Source organism: Macrobrachium rosenbergii, chromosome 6 (assembly GCF_040412425.1).
Source record: "Macrobrachium rosenbergii isolate ZJJX-2024 chromosome 6, ASM4041242v1, whole genome shotgun sequence".
Taxonomy (NCBI): domain Eukaryota; kingdom Metazoa; phylum Arthropoda; class Malacostraca; order Decapoda; family Palaemonidae; genus Macrobrachium; species Macrobrachium rosenbergii.
The window spans coordinates 25,970,191-25,988,620 of NC_089746.1; the positions used below are offsets into that span (position 1 = coordinate 25,970,191).

General features: G+C 39.0%; 1 protein-coding gene across 5 annotated transcripts in view; it reads right to left on the bottom strand.

The window, feature by feature from the left end:
* LOC136839372 (uncharacterized) overlaps positions 1-18,430 on the bottom strand; it is a 225,768-nt gene that overhangs the window by 7,473 nt on the left and 199,865 nt on the right. For 2 of the 5 annotated variants that reach the window (XM_067105289.1, XM_067105290.1), the window contains 5 exons: positions 16,601-17,145; positions 11,663-11,773; positions 9,848-10,032; positions 5,833-6,353; positions 4,443-5,370 (listed from right to left, as the gene is read on the bottom strand). In XM_067105289.1, coding sequence (XP_066961390.1) covers positions 5,361-5,370; positions 5,833-6,353; positions 9,848-10,032; positions 11,663-11,773; positions 16,601-17,145 — 1,372 coding nt within the window. In that variant the 3' untranslated portion in view covers positions 4,443-5,360. Of the gene's footprint in view, positions 1-4,442; positions 5,653-5,832; positions 6,354-9,847; positions 10,033-11,662; positions 11,774-16,600; positions 17,146-18,430 lie in introns of those variants that run through there. The other 3 variants (XM_067105286.1, XM_067105287.1, XM_067105288.1) reach the window with 2 other exon arrangements.

An 18,430-nucleotide genomic window follows, 5' to 3' on the forward strand; every position in this document is an offset into this window, starting at 1 on the left:
ATGACACACCATTGTGGTTTGGTAAAGTCTCCAATTATGAGAAATAAGGCTGCCTTTAGTCTGAAAGGTGGCATGGAGCAGATTAGTGAATGGTGTAATTGGCATGGTATGAGGCTGAACTCCAGAAAATGGTAACACTATTATGTCTTACTGATTTTCTACCCTATCCTTCCCTTTCAAGTAGAAGGGACTCAGCTGAACAAGTCTGTAGCTTTGACTATACTTTGTGTAACTTTTGACTTGCATCTTACTTTTGAGAAACATCGACTGAAAGTGTCGGCAAACACTGCACAGAAGTTAGATATTACTAATGTTTTTATAACAATGATAAAATCAGCCCAACCTTTTTTAGGTTATTTGTCCTTCCTTTACTAGAATACTGTTCTCTGATGTGGATATCTGCTTCTGCCAGAGATTTGTCTCTCTTAGACAGCAAGGTTCATGGTGACAGGTTTCTGTTTCTTAACAATAGCAGTTAAGATACTGTGGCAATTTTTCATAAGTTGTATTTGAATAGAAAAGTTTTGTTATCACAATTGATCAGAGATCCTTTTTTCCTGCCGAGAGCTACCAGATTTGCTGAACAGCAACACCAGTATGCAGTAAATGTGCCTCACTGCTGAACTTAGTTCCAGAGGTCTTTTATTCCTCACACCATTGGACTGTGGAACAGTCTTCCTGAGGATGCTGTGCAATTAGAACCTCAAGAACTCAAGTGAAGGTGTAATGCATAACGACCCTAAGACAATTTATCTTGTACTTTAATATTTTTACCTACATATTTATTAATTTACTTATCTTTTTTCAAATAACTGATCTCTTCTCTCTGTATTTCCAATTACCTTCCATAATGTCTTTCAAATGAACACTATGTTCTTTGGAAGCTTGAATTTAAAGTCAGTGGCCATGTAGGCTTGTTCCATGTGAATAGGGTTTATCTTTCTGAATAATAATAATAATAGGAAGGAAGAAGACCCCCTTTCAAGCATGTTTGTTGAAAAGGATGGCTGCATTATGCGTATTGATTTTATATTGAGTTTTTTCTTAAAATTCACCTTTCTTGCACATCAATATTGGTTAATAATTGGCCAATGTTCATATGTCGGTGGATTTAAACAGCGTTTCTACAGCGGAATTTTATTCTAAAAAGAGCAGGTTACTGAAATTTAGTATTGTAAATCTGTAGAGCTCAACAGTGTCTTATCTTGGAAGTCTCTGTTTTCCCCAGCAGATGGATTCTGGGTTTTCTTGGTACTTTTTCTGCAGTTTTGCTGTCGACACATTTCAACCAGCCCATTGGCCATCTTCAGGATGGTTGAGATGAATCTGGAGAGACAGGGTGTGTGTTGCAATATTTAAAAGGCATTCTTAGGTAATGTCGAATTCTCATCGGCTGCCTCAGCAATTCTTCTAGGGCAGAGCAGTCTCTCATGCAACAATGGTTGTGTATGCTCTTAAGTATCACTGCCTGCAGATGGACACTCCTGATTGGTTCTCTCATCCGGGGTACCAGTGGATGGCACCCTTCACACTGACGTCAGGAGGAGGAAGATCTCCTGTGTGGTATTGAGACTAGGCTTCTCTTAACGATGTGTAGGGCTTCCAGGAGGCTTAGGCGGCAATGTTTGATATATTATCTCTATGTTAGGGATAATCTATCCCTTTCAACTCTTTTTATTCTCAGGTTATGGGCAGTTTTGGCATGTTTAAAAATGGCACCCTCCTGGGCATGGCAGGAGATCCTCTTGGAGAAGTGCATGGTATTCATACCAATGTTGAGTCGAGGCACTCTTGGATGGGGCTTTTATATCAGTAGACCATGTTGATTTTCTTCAAGGGTCCTGCCTGGGGGAGGGGACAGGGTTATTTCTCATCACCAGGCTGCTGGTTTTTTATTCCTGTAGAATAGAGTTTAATCATCTTCTTTGGATTGGACGGGCCGATGTTGCCATCATTGATGGTCCTGAGGGTGCATTCATCTTTTTTACTGTATATCCTTTATGAAATTTTCCTTTTTAGAAAAGTTTGATGTCATCAGAGGTGTTGGGGCAAGGTTCCTGATGGTACCACCTATCCACGGCTCCTCTAATGCACTTGTCTACATCCCGATTCGTATGTCCATTATCGATGAGGATCTGGGCAACACATTCCAGCTCTCCGTGGGTGTCAGTCCAAGAGGAGCAGTGCAAGAGAGCCCTTCTGATGAAGGCGCTGATGGCGAATTGCTTGTATCTCTTGGGGCACTTACTCTCTGTGTTTAGGCACATCCCCAGGTTTGTAGATTTTGTGTACACCCTCATGATGAAGCATTCCTCTTGTTGCTCAACAAGGATGTCAAGGAAGGGGATGCGACGATTGCAGCTGTATTCAGTTGTGAAGTTGAGACAGCTGTGGGTGTGGAAGGCATGTCTCAAGCGCTTCATTTCTTCATTTGTCTCAGCACTGACGAAGGTGTCGACCATACGTACACTTGCAGCTTTCTTATACTGCTGAAGACCCTCTTCTCGACGGGACGAGTGTCCATATGCCTCTGTGGGTGGAGAAAGGGTCCTTTTTGGTACATATCTCCAGGAGGGCACAGAAGGCATGTTCAGGATTGTTCAGTGATGGACTGGTAGGGTCCCTGTATACACAATCCAAAATTATTTGGATTGTTTCATTGACAGGTACGTTTGTGAAGAGGGACTCCACATCCATCAAGGCAGTCATTCCTTGGTGGGGGGTGTCACTCTAAGGGCTTCCAGGAACTCTGCTGAGGACTTAAAGATGTGATGACCAGGGACATATGGAGTTAGGATGGTGTTTAGTCTTTTGGCTAGCTGGCATGGTTGGTGCTGGAATCTGGCTAATAATGGGGCACAGATGGTTGCCTTGCTTGTGTGTCTTCGCATTTCCATATATGTAGCCAAGGTCATAGCCGCCCACAATCTGTGGTAAGTGGAGGGCATTAGAGGCATCATTGACTGTTTTAATAATCCTGTTGGTCTCACACTTGATGTCGTTAACTGGGTTCTTGGTAATACGTAAAAACTTGGTGCCGTTGGCCAGGATCTCGTCCAGCTTCCGGTGGTATTCTCATCAACACTGAAGAACACCACAGGAAGCTCGATGAGATCCTGGCCTACGGCACCAAGTTTTTACGAATTACCAAGAACCCAGTTGATGACATCAAGCGTGAAGTCAACAGGATTACTGAAAGAGTCAATGCTGCCTCTAACGCCCTCCACTTACCACCAATTGTGGGCGACTATGACCTTGGCTGCATATATGGAAACGTGAAGACACACAAGCAAGGCAACCTTCTGCACCCCATCATTAGCCAGGTCCCAGCCCCAACTTACCAGCTAGCCACAAGACTCAACACCATCCTAACTCCATGTATCCCTGGTGATCACAGCTTGAAGTCCTCAGCAGAGTTCCTGGAGCCCCTTAGAGCGACATCCCCCAGAGGAATCACTGCCTCGATGGACATGGAGTTACTCTTCACGAACATACCTGCCAACGAAACAATCCAAATAATGTTGGATCATGTATACAGGGACCCTGTCACTCCATCACTGAACATTCCTGAACACCCCCTCCGAGCCCTCTCAGAAATACGTACCAAAAAGGCCCCTTTCTCCACCCACAGAGGCCATATGTACACCTAAATCAACAGCTTGGCGATGTGTTCTCCCCTTGGAGAACACATCGAGAAGAGGGTCTTCAGCAGTATTGGAAAGCTGCAAATGTACGTACGGTACATCGACGACACCTTCGTCAGTGCTGAGACAAATGAAGAAATTAAGCACTTGATGAGACATGCCTTCCACACTTACAGCTGTTTCAACTTCACAACTGAATTCAGCCGTGATCTTGCCTCCTCTTCCTTGACATCCTCGTCACGCAACGGGAGGAACGCTTCATCACGAAGGTGTGTACGAAACCTACGAACCTGAGAATGTGCCTGAACGGAGAAAGTGAGTGCCCCAAGAGATAACAGCAATCCACCATCAGTGCCTTTGTCAGAAGAGCTCTCTTGCACTCCCCCACTTGGACTGACACCCACGGAGAACTGAAACTTGTTGCCCAGACCCTCACTGATAATGGACATATGAATTGGGATGTAGACAAGTGCATTAGAGGAGCAGTGGATAGGTGGTACCATCAGGAACCTCGCCCCGACACCTCTGATGACATCAAACTTTTCTACAAAGGAAAATTTCATAAAGGATATAAAGAAGACGAAAGCACCCCCAGGACCATCACAAAGAATTTGTGGCAAAGGGAGACAGCCAACTGGGGTGAAGAGGCAGGCACAGCCTAACCTGGCTTATCCCAACAACACTGTGATGTACTAGTTTCTCTCAATCGCCTTCATAGCAAGATGGCGCTACTGCCTTTCTAGCCAAGAAGCCAGCTGTTTTAGCACTTCCTGCCCATATTACGCTTTGGCGTTCTGATTTTTCTTTCTCTTTTTGTTTGTGTGTTTTTCTGTGTGATATTGAGTTATCTGTGTATTTTGCATTCCTAGAAATGAAAACCCATGAATCATCTAAGCAATGCAGGCCTCAGAAAAGGTGCCCAGGGGTTAGTAACAACCCTTGTTCTCATTATTTGGCTGCCTTGGATATAGACCCCCATTCCACTTGTACCTGGTGCAGATCTAACAATTATAATGCAAGTAATCCCTGTTCAGTGTCATAATTGGTCTCCTGATAAACAGAAGAATTTTGGCCTTCTTCTCCCCATCGTTATTCACGCTCATGCTCTCCCAGAAGGGACCATGAGCCAAGCTCTTGATCACACAGCTGTGACCATTCTTCATGTAATGGGAGCCCTGCACGGTCGCATAACCAATCACGGCATTCATCTCTTCATCATAGTTCTCACGGACGGGATCGGGATCAGGACAAGATTCCTCCTTGTTCTACAATCTTCAGGCCCCCAAGAAAGTCCTAGGCCCTGGGTGAGCCTATGCCAGTGGTGAATAAAGACGTTTTGACTAACTCCGATTCAGTTGACAGGCCAGATTGTGATCCCTGTGGCCAGGAAGTAGAAGATGCAGACAATCAAAAGTTTATGACAACCTATGCTGTCACTGAACTCATTTGTGGGTATAACGGCCTAGCTGAGGAGACTGGCAACCACTTCAGATTTCTCTTTAGGTATTGAAACTCTGCTTGGGCCTAAGAAAGATGCAAAGACATATTTGGGGTTGCCATGCTCTAATCATGCTGACTTCATTTTCAATCAAGTGAATTCTCTTGTCTCCAGAAGGGACAATTCACTTTGTTCCAGTAGATCTTTCAAGTTGCTTCCTCCACCACTTCCTCAGCAAAGACGTTTTTACGCAACCCCCCCAGACCTGGTTCCATCACCTAGTTCCTCCTATACAGAAAAACAAATACAGAAAAATGAGAGAAACCGGTACAGTACAAAAATTTTGCAGGTGTGTAAAATAGATTCATCCTTAAATTTTTGCAATTGTCCTCTAGCTTGCTGAGTTTGTTTCCTTTCCAAGTTGTCTGAGTGCTAGAATGGAATTTTGAGTTATAGGATGACAAAAGGCTATAATTATGCAGATGAAACCACTATTCCTGTGTTTAGTGGCATAAAAGATGGCTGAGGAAGGAGCCTATAAGCTCATACCTTGTAAGAATGCAGGGCAAGCTGAAAGAAAGGTAACACGTGGATCAACCCAAGTGAAAAAATGGCTAATAATTGGAAAAATAACAATAATAATATGATGTTAATAACAAGAAGAGAATGTCATTCATCAATGAATGAAATTTTATACAATATGTCACCATGATACTTTTCATAAATTAGGAAAAACAAAAGTATAATTACCTTTGTGCTGTATGTCTGGTAACATGATGTGAAGGTTCAGATGTAGCAACAGTGCCCAGTCCCTTATTAGATGTTCCTATAACACTTCCAGCATTATGAGTACCAGGCCCCATGAAACACAAAGTCTGATTATTTGGGCCAATAACACATCCACCTTGACTGGAAGGGGGAACACAACAAACACCATGACTTGTTGGAGGAGAAACAGCCATGCAAGAGCTCTGGTTTGGTGGAGCAATGCAAGAGCTGTGGTTAGTTTTATGTACAAGTTCATTGGTTGACATAACTCCAGCCTCTACACGACTTCCATGAGATGCAACATTTTCAGCTATAATTACAGGTGGATTATTTGACTCTAAAGGTCTTAGAGGAACAGTTTCAGGGTCCCCACCCACCACCTGAGGTCCTGAAAATCGACCTGAGGTTCCTCGTCTAGTCCTGTGGTCCTTATTCATAGCACAGAAAATTACCAATAAAACAACACATACTAAAGACACCATTGCACCAATATACACCAAAACCTGTAAATAAAAAAACCCAATCAAAATAATGTACAATGAGAAATTCAGTACCAAACACTTACAACCACAAGAATTCAAGATTTTCAAAAATTCAGTTTTTGTAGTACAGTACACAAAGAGTCATAAAAGTACTGGTACCACTCAGTGTCAACAGAGTTGGTTGTTATCACAGCTTAAAACTTTCACAAGGCTGGCTTAAATTATGGTAAATGAATATAGTTATATCAGCAAAATTACATCTACTGTATACTGTATTCCAGCATAAAATGGCAGGATCAAATTTATGAATGATGATCAGATAGCATAAATTTCATTGTTACCGATAAGAGTTATGTTTTAAACTAAAACTTATAAAAAAAACCTGTAATAATAAATCCTTCTCATGTTTTAATTTACCACTGTATAATCATAAACAAACTGTAGAATGTTGATTCATGATATAGTTTTTGTAGTACTGTTTAATGCCATATATATTTACCAGTTTTTAATATAATTTGTTAAATCTTTTATATGCTATGGTTTTCTTAAATTGATTTATATAAAATTACTAACATTTTATAGTGTCATAAGTCAAAAGACACCAGTTCTTGAACAATCACAATTAATGAAGAAACATTAGAATAAGCAAGAGGCCTAATATAGCTTTTACAGACAAAGAAAAGATGGAGATGTAGACAGGGAAGAGGATGGAGGCTAAAAGCCAGTTGACAAGGGTAAAAGTTAAAGATTTGGGAGAATGGTATCAGATTATCAACACAGCTGAGGAATAAAAGATACTCAGGATAGCCAATTAGCTGAGAAAAGATGGAAGTGATTTTAAGCAGCGTAAATGAAAGATGAAAATTAAAGTTAAAGGTTAGGCAATGATAAAATCTTTTGAATGAATGGGGAATGTTGGCATGACAAGAGGGACCAACAAAGAACATCTGAAGAGGTTAAGAGGGTCCTTGGAAAGAAATATTGGAAAAGCCCAAGGACCATCATGAATAAAACCCTTTTTTCATAAAAGCAGTTGGAGAAGTGATAAGCTGACTAGTGTATGTGAACACCTGATAAAAGAAGGGTCAGGAGCAGAAGAATAGGAAAAGAATACGACAATATTAATATCTATAGTATAGAAAGGATATATGAATGCATGGCAGTGTGGAAATTATAGTACAATAAAGATTGCTGGAACTTGCTACAAATATTAATGCAGTGGCCTCTAAACTCATCAGATGATTCAGGGAGCTGTCCTTCGGATAAGTAATAAACTTTACAAACACACTTGGAACATTCAGAAAACTTTAGTTACTAGCCTAAACTAAACTGTCATATACACTTATCATTCAGTTAAAGAGATTGACAGTATCTGCAAAATGCTCCACATATAAAAAAGATATCCAAGCAAGAAGTTATAACAATAATGGAACTGATTTGTAAAGAAGTCTGATAAGTTGAGGAGTTACTTCGTTTAAACTCTACAATTGTCAGTTTCACCTCATGTCAGATAAGTCAAGAACATGTTATATAATGAGGCAACTACAAGGAAAGTCCCATGCAAAGAGGAGAGAGATTATAACGTACTTTCGTCTACTGAAAAGGCATTTGACAAAGTATCAAAACTAGCAATTAGATGGACAATACAAAAGCAGGGGGGGGACCTGAAATATTTCCAAACTGGTGATGTTACTGCACCATAACCCAAGATTTAGACTGAAAACAGTGGCAGGTGTAGCAGAAAACTATGCGATAAATGATGCAGCCCTGAACCCTATGCTGTGCATTAGTGCAATGGAGGCAACTACAAATGAGTGTCTATATGCATAACATTAACAGCAGGGTAAAGGCAATTGTAGAACTACGTTTACAAGATCGATGAGAGGAATGAGAAGCAGGAAGCTGAAAATCAAAGGAAACAAAATAAAATTTATGGTGACTGGAGAGGAAGCAAAGGAAAAAGTACAGCCAGGAGAGTAGCCAAGTAGATGCTGTGGGAAAAGTGTGGCGAATGAACTTATTACTCAACTGGATATCAAATATAACAGATGACCACAAGTGATGCTGTTTGAGATTTTTTAAAGTATATAATGTATCACATAATAAAAGTGAAGAGAATGCCAAAGAGAACCTTGCTGTTGAAGGACACTGGATTGTGAAGAGGGTATTGTACTAACAAAAGCTGAAGTTGAAAGTATTCCATTTGCAGAGTAAAAATTTATGATAAATGGATAAGACCTATATTATTCTATGCTGGAAAGACAAGAACACCAAGAAAACACAAGATTTTGAAAATGACTACAGAGAACTATGATTCTTGGCTGGATTGCATTTTTAAGACCATATTACTAATGAAAAATTTTATGTCCAGCAGCTGGAAAGTAGGCCAAGATCTCAAAAACTGGGATGATTTAGATATGCAATGAAAGATGATGACAAACAGTTAATCAGAAAAGCAGCAGGTATGAACATAGCAGGCCTAGTAAATCATGAAAATGGGCATAGTTAAAAACTAAAACCAAAAGAGATTTCAAATAAAATGCGCAAGACACAGATGAATGGCAAAGCTCATTTAGCATCTAACTCCATTAAGGATGAATATGACTTAAAAAAAAACCTAATAATGATGATGACGGTATCCAAGACATGACACATTGCAAGAAGGATAGCGGAGTTATCAGAAAACGGGTTTACCAGAAAAATGAGCATAAATTAAACAAAATATGCATGGAGGAGCCGACATGCAGTTGAGTAGCATGGGCCTGATAGAAATTTTCTGTGAATGTTAGACAGTACCAGGATCTTGAATGTGGTGTCCCACTTAGATTGTGGATCAGTCACTCTGGCGCATGCTTTTCGTGGTTAACACTACTGTGCAGCAACATTGGAGAGGATATTGGTGAGTGGAGAGGGACCATGAAATATAGAGAACAGAAAATCAGTGTGAAGATGGACTACCCTAATTTTATTGAGAATCATAGGGCAATAGTTAATTTGTGAGGAGAGACAGAAAATGTGGATAAACTGAGTTATTTATTTAGGATTAACAATGACCAAGGATGGTGAATAACATGCAGAAGTAACTGAAGTAAAACTGGATGGAAAACTAAATAAAAATGATATTGTGTGCTTTATGTGGTAGAGTCAATGTAAAGGTTTTAGGGCGATTAAGTAAACTAGATGTAAGACCAGTGATTACGTACATGACTGGGATATGGATAGTAAAAGAATCACAGGGAATGTAAAAATTTGGTTATTATGAGAATGGGTATTATGAGAGTTGAGTAAAGCAAGGGTTGCTGATAAGAAATACTATAGACACTCAAAGACACTAAACAAAACAAATCGAAATACTACAGACTCTCAAATCAAGAAAGTAAACAAAAGATACTCTTTATACAGGGAAGCACTACAGTATTTAGAAAATACTCCAATTTCAAGATGAATTTGGATTACAAAAATATTACTGTATTTAATTTCCTGATGAAATAATGTGAAAGGAAAAAAAGCCTTACCTGTAAATGGTCGATGTGCTTCCTATGAAAAACTCCACCAGCCACCAACAGGGAGAAACCTGTTACTATTCCTGCCACAAAAGCAGCCTGAGCAGCACGGAAGCAGTAATAATGACACCTTTCACATCTTGACCAGTTCTCTGATGCAGAGACAATGTTACGTCCCCCACCAGTGGCAGCCGAACCTGATAATGCATTATACAATACCAAATATGAGTTAGGACCTCACAGTTACTCTGAATTAATAAGCAGGGCAACTTAACAGGAAAATTTTTTATTCACTGCACTGTAAGTAAACATATAAAACAGATTACAGTATATTGTTTGGTTTTATGGTAAACTTGTGGTTCTTTTGGATTAATTTTCCAAATAAAGAGGAAATTTACCTTTATGAGTTATGAAACTTTAAAAAATCTTCAACGGTGCTAAGGTAAAATAGAACAATAAACTTCTATCCCTCTGAAGCAAGTTATGACACTGGAATGAATAATTTTATTTTGTCTATGCTTATCATAACTTGTAATAATAAAGTACATATAACTATACATAATGAGCACTGCTGCCACGCACAATACTGAAAGAGAGAGAGAGAGAGAAACCTTAAAAGATACCAATATCAAATCGAGTATTGCTGTCACTGCAGCCCACGTGGTGCACTTTGGGCACTACTAACAGATGTTTGCAACGTACCTTCGGCCCTTGGCTGCAATCAAATTTTAACCTTTTACTTTTCCTCGGTTCTCGCCTCCTTTTCTCCATCTAACTGTCTAACCTCTGTAACTATTACTTCTTAATGCAACTCTGGGGTTTTCTATCAGTTTCTAACCTCTGTAACTATTACTTCTTAATGCAACTCTGGGGTTTTCTCTCAGTTTCACCTTGCGAGCCTTGTGCCTCATCTCACACACTTTCTGGATTTTACTGTTCAACCACTCCTGCTCCCTCTTTTTACTGGCTTGGGCACATGATTCACTTGCTCACTGTCAAACCCCAAAACTTGTAAACATACAAAATATATGGAACAGGAGGCTAAACATGTATCTAGGTAAAAAAAAAAAACTGATAAGGGGAAACAAAGCCTTCGACTTATAAAAGAAAAGTTAGGCGAATTACCTCAAGAAAATACAAAAATTATCTGCTAATGAACTAATACTGTACTAATAAAAATTGCAATTCTTGTAGAAACACAACTGTACTGTAAAAAATAGAGGGTAAATATGCCCGCAAAAGTCATCACAGTTCACATAAAACTAAATGCCAATAACCTCATTGAACTTCAGAGGCATGAAGTGACACAACAGGAGCGCCCGGAGACAGCAAACCTCTGCCAAGGCTGAATGCTATACCCCTCTCTCTCTCTCTCTCTCTCTCTCTCTCTCTCTCTCTCTCTCTCTCTCTCTCTCTCTCTCTCTCTCTCTCTCTCTCTCTCTCTTAATCTAATTACTTGATATTCAAGACAAAAATCTAATTGATATTCAAGACCAAAATCAGAGAACAAGGCTAAGCATTCCACCCCTAAACAATGTTCCTCCTCCCCGACGGTTACATTCATATCTCTCCCAGAACGTGATCCCTGTTGTCAGTCACGAGGCCTACCTTTGAAAAATTTTCTTGGCGACCCACACAACTTCTTGTGTGTAATCCTGCTAACAAATTTGGTGAAATACATAATCATTCCAGATTAAATGTCAGATTTTTAAGACAAGGTCAATGACTGCTAAGGAGCTGAATTAGTATAACGAAAGTTCACAAAATTATAACTGAAAAAAAAACTGTCAGTAAACAACTGGCAAACAAAAGAGGGTGGAAACTAACCATGAACTTGGGGGTAAGAGCCAGGTAAAGGGCCTGTAGGACCCCAACCCCCTCCAACCTGGCCCACTCCAGGTCCTCCGGCGGAAGATGCCTGCCCACTAGAGCCACCTCCTGAAAATATAAATAATAATTACACTGGATTTATCGCTTACAGTTCGGAACCATTAATTATATGAACTAAGAGGATTTGATGTTCTTAAAAATGATATCTACAAGGTATTTACATTTTTAATGCAAGTACTCCAAACCGACCCTGAAATCCAAAATTGCGATCTACTGCTTAGAGTCCACTATTTTTCACTGCAAAAACTACGTAAAACACAGTATATATATATCTTTATAATATTCCCCCCCCAAAACAACCTCGAAATCCAGAGCTGTATGTAAATAGCTAAAATTTCCTTTTTCTCCAACATGGTGCAAGCATTCACATATTTTAACAGGCTGAAACACTGAGATCCTGCATTTCATCTCTTCGTTTTTTGAAGTTTTCAAGGGTAACAATGACTTTTTAAATGTCCATTTAGTGTACTAAATAAAGGGACAGGGCCAAAGAAGTTAGGAAAGTTGTGTGAGAGGTTGGAAGCGTTCCCTTTTAAAGTGGAAAACTTGACCAAGATAACAAAAATTCCAGGTATTTTACTTTATTTTACTCGTAAAATGGCAAAAATATGTTCATACATTACGATTTAGACTCAATTTCATGATAATTAAAGAGAGCTTAAACAGGAAAGATAGATTGTGTGAACAATTCTTTCAAGCAATATTCACCTTTTTCTTTCGGCCAGAACCTAGAATGGACAGAAGGCCTATTTTCTCAAACTGATAAAAGAAGAATTGCTTTCAACGAAAATTATCGCATCACTGTGCCCGAGTCCTTTAGTATGATAACACAATTCTCAGGAAATCTATTAGATTATAAAATACTCTCTGAAGTGCAAAGCTACTTAATTATTCAACTATAATGGCCTGATTTAACGGGCGACACTTAACTATAAGAATATGAAAAAGGATAACAATCGTTAACAAACCCCAAATAAGTGCTTCACCGACATTCTCCGAGTGGTTACGATTATCCTAAACAGAAGTGTTCAGGGCATACGAACAAGGAGTAATGATGCCATATCTATGCCTGTAGATCACCCACCCAGAATCACAATGGCATAGAATACCATAAACAAGTCACAAGAAAATTGCATATATTATATACATATATATATATATATATATATATATATATATATATATATATATATATATATATATATATATTTCTTTTGTTTCGAAATGTGTATCTCAAAGAGTTTTAACTCTTACCCGAAAAATTGTCATTCCCTGCCAACCAAGTCTCTCTCTCTCTCTCTCTCTCTCTCTCTCTCTCTCTCTCTCTCTCTCTCTCTCTCTCTCTCTCTCTCTCCAAAGCCTAATTAATATCACATGAAGTATTTTCCCCAGAGACAGTGTCAAATTAATATTCCCGGCAGAAGATAGGAGCGCCATTCTTTGCTGTATTTTATGATAATAACTAATGATTCGGCCTGACTGATATCTTCAGAACTCTTGCAATATTAACGTCGCCATCGTAGCCGCATATATTCACACTGTGATAACGTTCAGCTTCGAGTCCCATACATAAAAGATCAAGTTTTCTTGATAACTCCCTTCAAGTAGTGTACGTCAATCAAGCCTCGGCATGATGGAAACACGGAAGAGAAGCGGGAAGGAAAAGAACAAGGCTTTACTCGCACAGAAGCGATGGACCTGCTTCTTGACAGATGGACGGTTATATGAGCCAAGGAAAACGGAAAGATAAAAGAATTCTAAAAGTTGACGGTAAAGGGAAGCCATTACTGAATCAATGAAAAATTCGAGTCACTATAAATAACACGAACAAGGTATGGACGGTCATTCTAAAATATACGCAACGGAGAATAATAGGAATTAGGAATTTGACACTATATTAAGGAAGTTAAAAACTGTCCAAATATATAAAAAATGAAAGTGATGAACAAAAAACGCAAATTAAATGACGACCTGCCTTTACGTATCTTGCTCGTTAAGCCGTTGAATAAAAAAAAATCTCTTTCAAAATCCATTTTTTCCTTTAGCGAGAGAAAGCCCTCGCCGAGACGAGTATGCTTTCAATTAGCAGACAGGAATTCAAAGAGAATGAGTAATCCGTTCACCTGCATAATTCAGTTCCACCCACCTGCTTAGTCTTTGTGACGCCACCAAGGAGAAATAAAGCTCTGTGGGTTCTACTAATTCGTAGATCTCTGCGAGTTAGCATAATCCACATGACATGATTTATTCATCGTCCACATAGACACTGGTAAATCTCAACCCTTTTGCAACACCATGACACAACCTCATCTCCGCTTCTGTCTGTCAGACACACACATCATATATATATATATATATATATATATATATATATATATATATATATATATATATATATATATATATATAATATAATATATGTGTGTGTGTGTGTGTGTGTGTGTGTGTGTGTGTGTGTAACTGATTCACGAAGATATGGAACGTGATGAATGTATAAATAAAGGCAGATGCCACAAAGGAAAAAATGAAACAATGGAGTGGTTGCAAGGCCTTTCGACACACTGTCCTTTACTAGCAGACTGATGAAAAATAAAAAAGTAAAGAGGCTTGTATAATTGAGATGACATGCTATCCTGTATAATTGACAGTTGAAGATTACAGATAAAACAAGGTCCTTTGCGAGTTTTACAAAGATAAAGCCCAACTGGGTCGAAAGGGGATCATATAATCAAAAATGGCCTTGAATGGGTAAGCTGATTAAAAAGTGCATCACAGTTGAACAACTTTTGAAAATGAACATTTTCAAACACTGAAATGTATAATCCTTTTCGACTCCTCCCTGCTTTCGATCCAGTTGAATTTTGCCCCTCTCAAAGATTTACCTTTGTTTTGGTAGGTCCATAATTCTTCAACTGTGTTGGATTCCAGTGTTCCTTATAATCCCCATTATCAAGGATATCTGTATGTCATCTGTCAATATATATTACTTTTATATTTTTCATCAATCTGTTAGTAAGGGCTATATATGTAGAAAGGCCTATCTGTTGTTTCACTTTTCCTTTGTGGATATATATATATATATATATATATATATATATATATATATATGTGTATATATATATATATATATATACATACATATAATTATTAATATGTGATTTATGTATCACACATCACCATGAGTGAAAAATAAGAGACTTCTATTTTCTACTTTTATAAAAGAAAGTTGTCATAACATGAATATTAGTCTAGGCATGTATAAACTTGATCCTATAATTTCAAAAGAAATTTACAAAATGTTTAAATTTTGAAGAAGGTAGCAGATATCTACAGAAAAGGATTATCATATCCGTAAACAGTGTCTGACCCTAGTACTAATGAGTTTTAGTCTCCAGGTCTCGAAACGGATGTAGTCGTTTGGGCGCATTACAAGGAACGATAGCCGAAACAGTACCGAACAGAAAAGCATTAGGGCGGGCGTCTTATGGTACAAAGAAAGAGGGCTATCCATCTTTTCACAAAGGGAAAGCGAAAATAGAGTGTAAAGTCAATTACTTGACAAATTACCACTGATCAAATCCTGAAACAAAGGGCAACGAAGAAGTACCCGAAACATAAAACCAATATTCGAAACTGGGAAAAATACAGCCAATATGATGTTCAAATCGAAATGAATGAAAGAATTTATAACTTCCCTCGTCTGGAACTTGCCCTGGATGCCAATATGATAATCTCACGACATACTATCATTCACATTGACGTCTAGGGTACTGACAGATAATGCAAATAGTCAGTCTTAAAACAAAAGAATTTTGATGTAGTAATAAGAGAATGGCAAACAGGAAAACTTAATTCCCTGGCTGCATCGACTTCCAGGACCAAGACCTGCTATGTCTCTGTGGCCGTTCTGTCTTATTAAATTTTGGTAATACCTACCGATACGCAGATCGCTGCCTTCTTTTCGTTAGTTCTTGGGCTTCAATTTATGACCCCCTTGCCGCATGCAATAGGCCTCTGAGATCTGTTGCTGGTTCCAGCAACACCTACTGGTTTTCCAAAGCATGGCCTAGGTGTGGTATGACAAGTGTACCCAGCCCCTCTTCTCCCGTTCACATTTAAATAACCCGTTTTAAGAGAAGCTGGAAACAAGTACGAATCACCGTCTACTCACGGTCCGTATTTGACCAAAACTCTTGATTGGCTGTTTGACCTTGTGTGCTGAATCTGGGTTTTATTTACGACTTATGCAAATAACCACAAAACAACTAAGGATGCTAAGCAGGTGATTACTCTTTTTGCTTCAATCCTCAACTTGGGAAAGTCTATCATGAAATTATTTTTCAAGATAAAGGCAGCTACCAGTTATTAAAAATCCCAACAAGTTTTACTTTACAATGTCAAATATAATCATATTTTATTCATTGAATTATCAACTTAAAGATTTTCCTACCAATACTAACATAAGAAATAAACCTCTGCGAAAAAAAAACTTTCTTGTACGGGAAGAAATTGAGCTGAATAGCCTAAATCTAAACTCAAAACGTCAACAGTAAAAATGAAGGTACATAAAATGCTCAACCAACCCTAAGATAAAAAAAAAAAAGTACAGTATTGCAATATTTTCTTTAGTAAATTTTATAGCAATTTCTGTCAATCGATTACAGCTCAATTTTTGGCAATAAATTTATTCATCATTATATTTATGCTAATATTACAATCAAATAACGACAACCATACTGCACGTTCAAGTGAAACTGCATTACATTTGTGTTTCTTGAGCCTAACCTGTCTACATTTTGCAAAGGCATACTGAGCCAAGGCCTGCACTGAAGAGCAGACGAAGAAAATGTAGCCAAGGGGACTGAAATGACTTACCTAAGTGTAAGGAGTGAAGGGAGTGCAGCACTGGATGAGTCTGTGGGTAAACCCCAGGAGGAAGGGAGGGGCAGGACCCATCAGCCGGTCCCCCTCCACCCCCGCCCACAGTGAAGACACCGCCACCCACGCCTACACTTGGTAAGGCGGGCGTGCTCCAAAGCAACTGAGGATCGACCCACGGCTGCTGTAAGGTGCCTGGCACCGAATGTACCGAGTGGGCGGCGGTGGGTATGGAATGGGTGGCACTGTGGAGGGAGTGGGCAGTGTGGGAGTGAACAACCCCATGAGGGGCGTGCTGCCCCACACTGTGGGTGGAGCGTGCCCCACTCACAACCGTGAGGGAAGGGGCACCTGAGGTAGATGAGTGATAAGGGGTCGCATACTGATGGGCAAGAAGGTCGTGGGAAAGGTGGGCGTGGACGACCGTCCCCGCTTCGCTACCCACATCCAAGGGCGCCGAATGATGCTGCTGTTGCGATTGCTGTTGCTGCTGTCCCGAGGATGTGCTGCTCTCGCCCCCATCGTCAGCCACCCATGGGTTCCTTAAAGTAAGAAATAAATATTAGACAAAAAAATTAAGAAATAAATGTCACTGTAAATAAGCCACTAACACAGCCAGATAAAAAAATTCGCCCAAACCACCACAATACTGTTCTCTGAAATTAAAATCAATCTAGGATTTTATTACAAATTCCAAAAGGCAGCTCAGTGAGAAGGAGTCTGTGCTGGCTTTAGTCTAGTTTTACCTAACAACAGCATCAAACCAGACTACAAAATAAGTTCACACTCAAGTTCCGTATTAATTAAGTAAATGCACAAAGGATTGGAATACTTAATAAATGAACTACCAACAGCAAAGCTCTATTTTATGCAAAAGTTTTGTGTAATATTCCCGATTCATATTCTCCATAAACATAAAACAGGGAGGAAGGCAACACGTCAGAAAATGATTACTGCGAAGTGATAAGACAATGAATAAGTCTAATATCTGCCACTGAGGCATAATCCTACACGAACCACATAAAAGCAGCAATGTGTTTTATATATTCATATATATTTAGTTTGACAGGCTGCAAGAGGCATAACTGGTCATTACTGGAGCGGCTCTACAAGAAAAGTGTATTAAGGGACTTACGGCCAGCCAAGAAGAAAATACATCTTAAAAGATATAAGCTAAAGGAGCCAGTAAATACTGAGGTGGGTACACTATTCCGTAATCTTGAAGTGAATGGGATGACACTTAGATCTGCAATTTTCACATCCTTTCGTTTAATTTAACGACCCAGAAACTAATTATTTTTTTCTTAAACAAGAAGATATAAAGTCTCGACACTGTGAACTGAGATTCAAAAATGTATATAATAATAAACACAACACTGCTTTCTGTCTTTTACTTGTCATTCATTCCCAATGGCCTCTTCCCACCTAGCTGCCCAAATTCTTGAGTTTTGCCCAGGTCTGTCTAATTTTTATCTCTCATTTAAGAACAAACTTTCGGGAAAGCCCTATGAAAGCCTAGAAATGCCACTCAATAGTCTCCATAACTACTAAACAATAATAATAATAATAATAATAATAATAATAATAATAATAATAATAATAATAATAATAATAATTATAATGGACTGGAGTAAAAGGTAAGGACACTACCAACTGAACCACAAGGCCATACGAGAAGTTAGAATCTCGTGACTTAAACAGTATCTAAGGAGTTACTGGGCAGGCTGCACATTTTGCATACCAGCACGTTTTATTCAATAATAATAATGATGATAGCAATAATAATAATTATTATAATGGCGACACTTGAAAACGATTCCGCCGCCA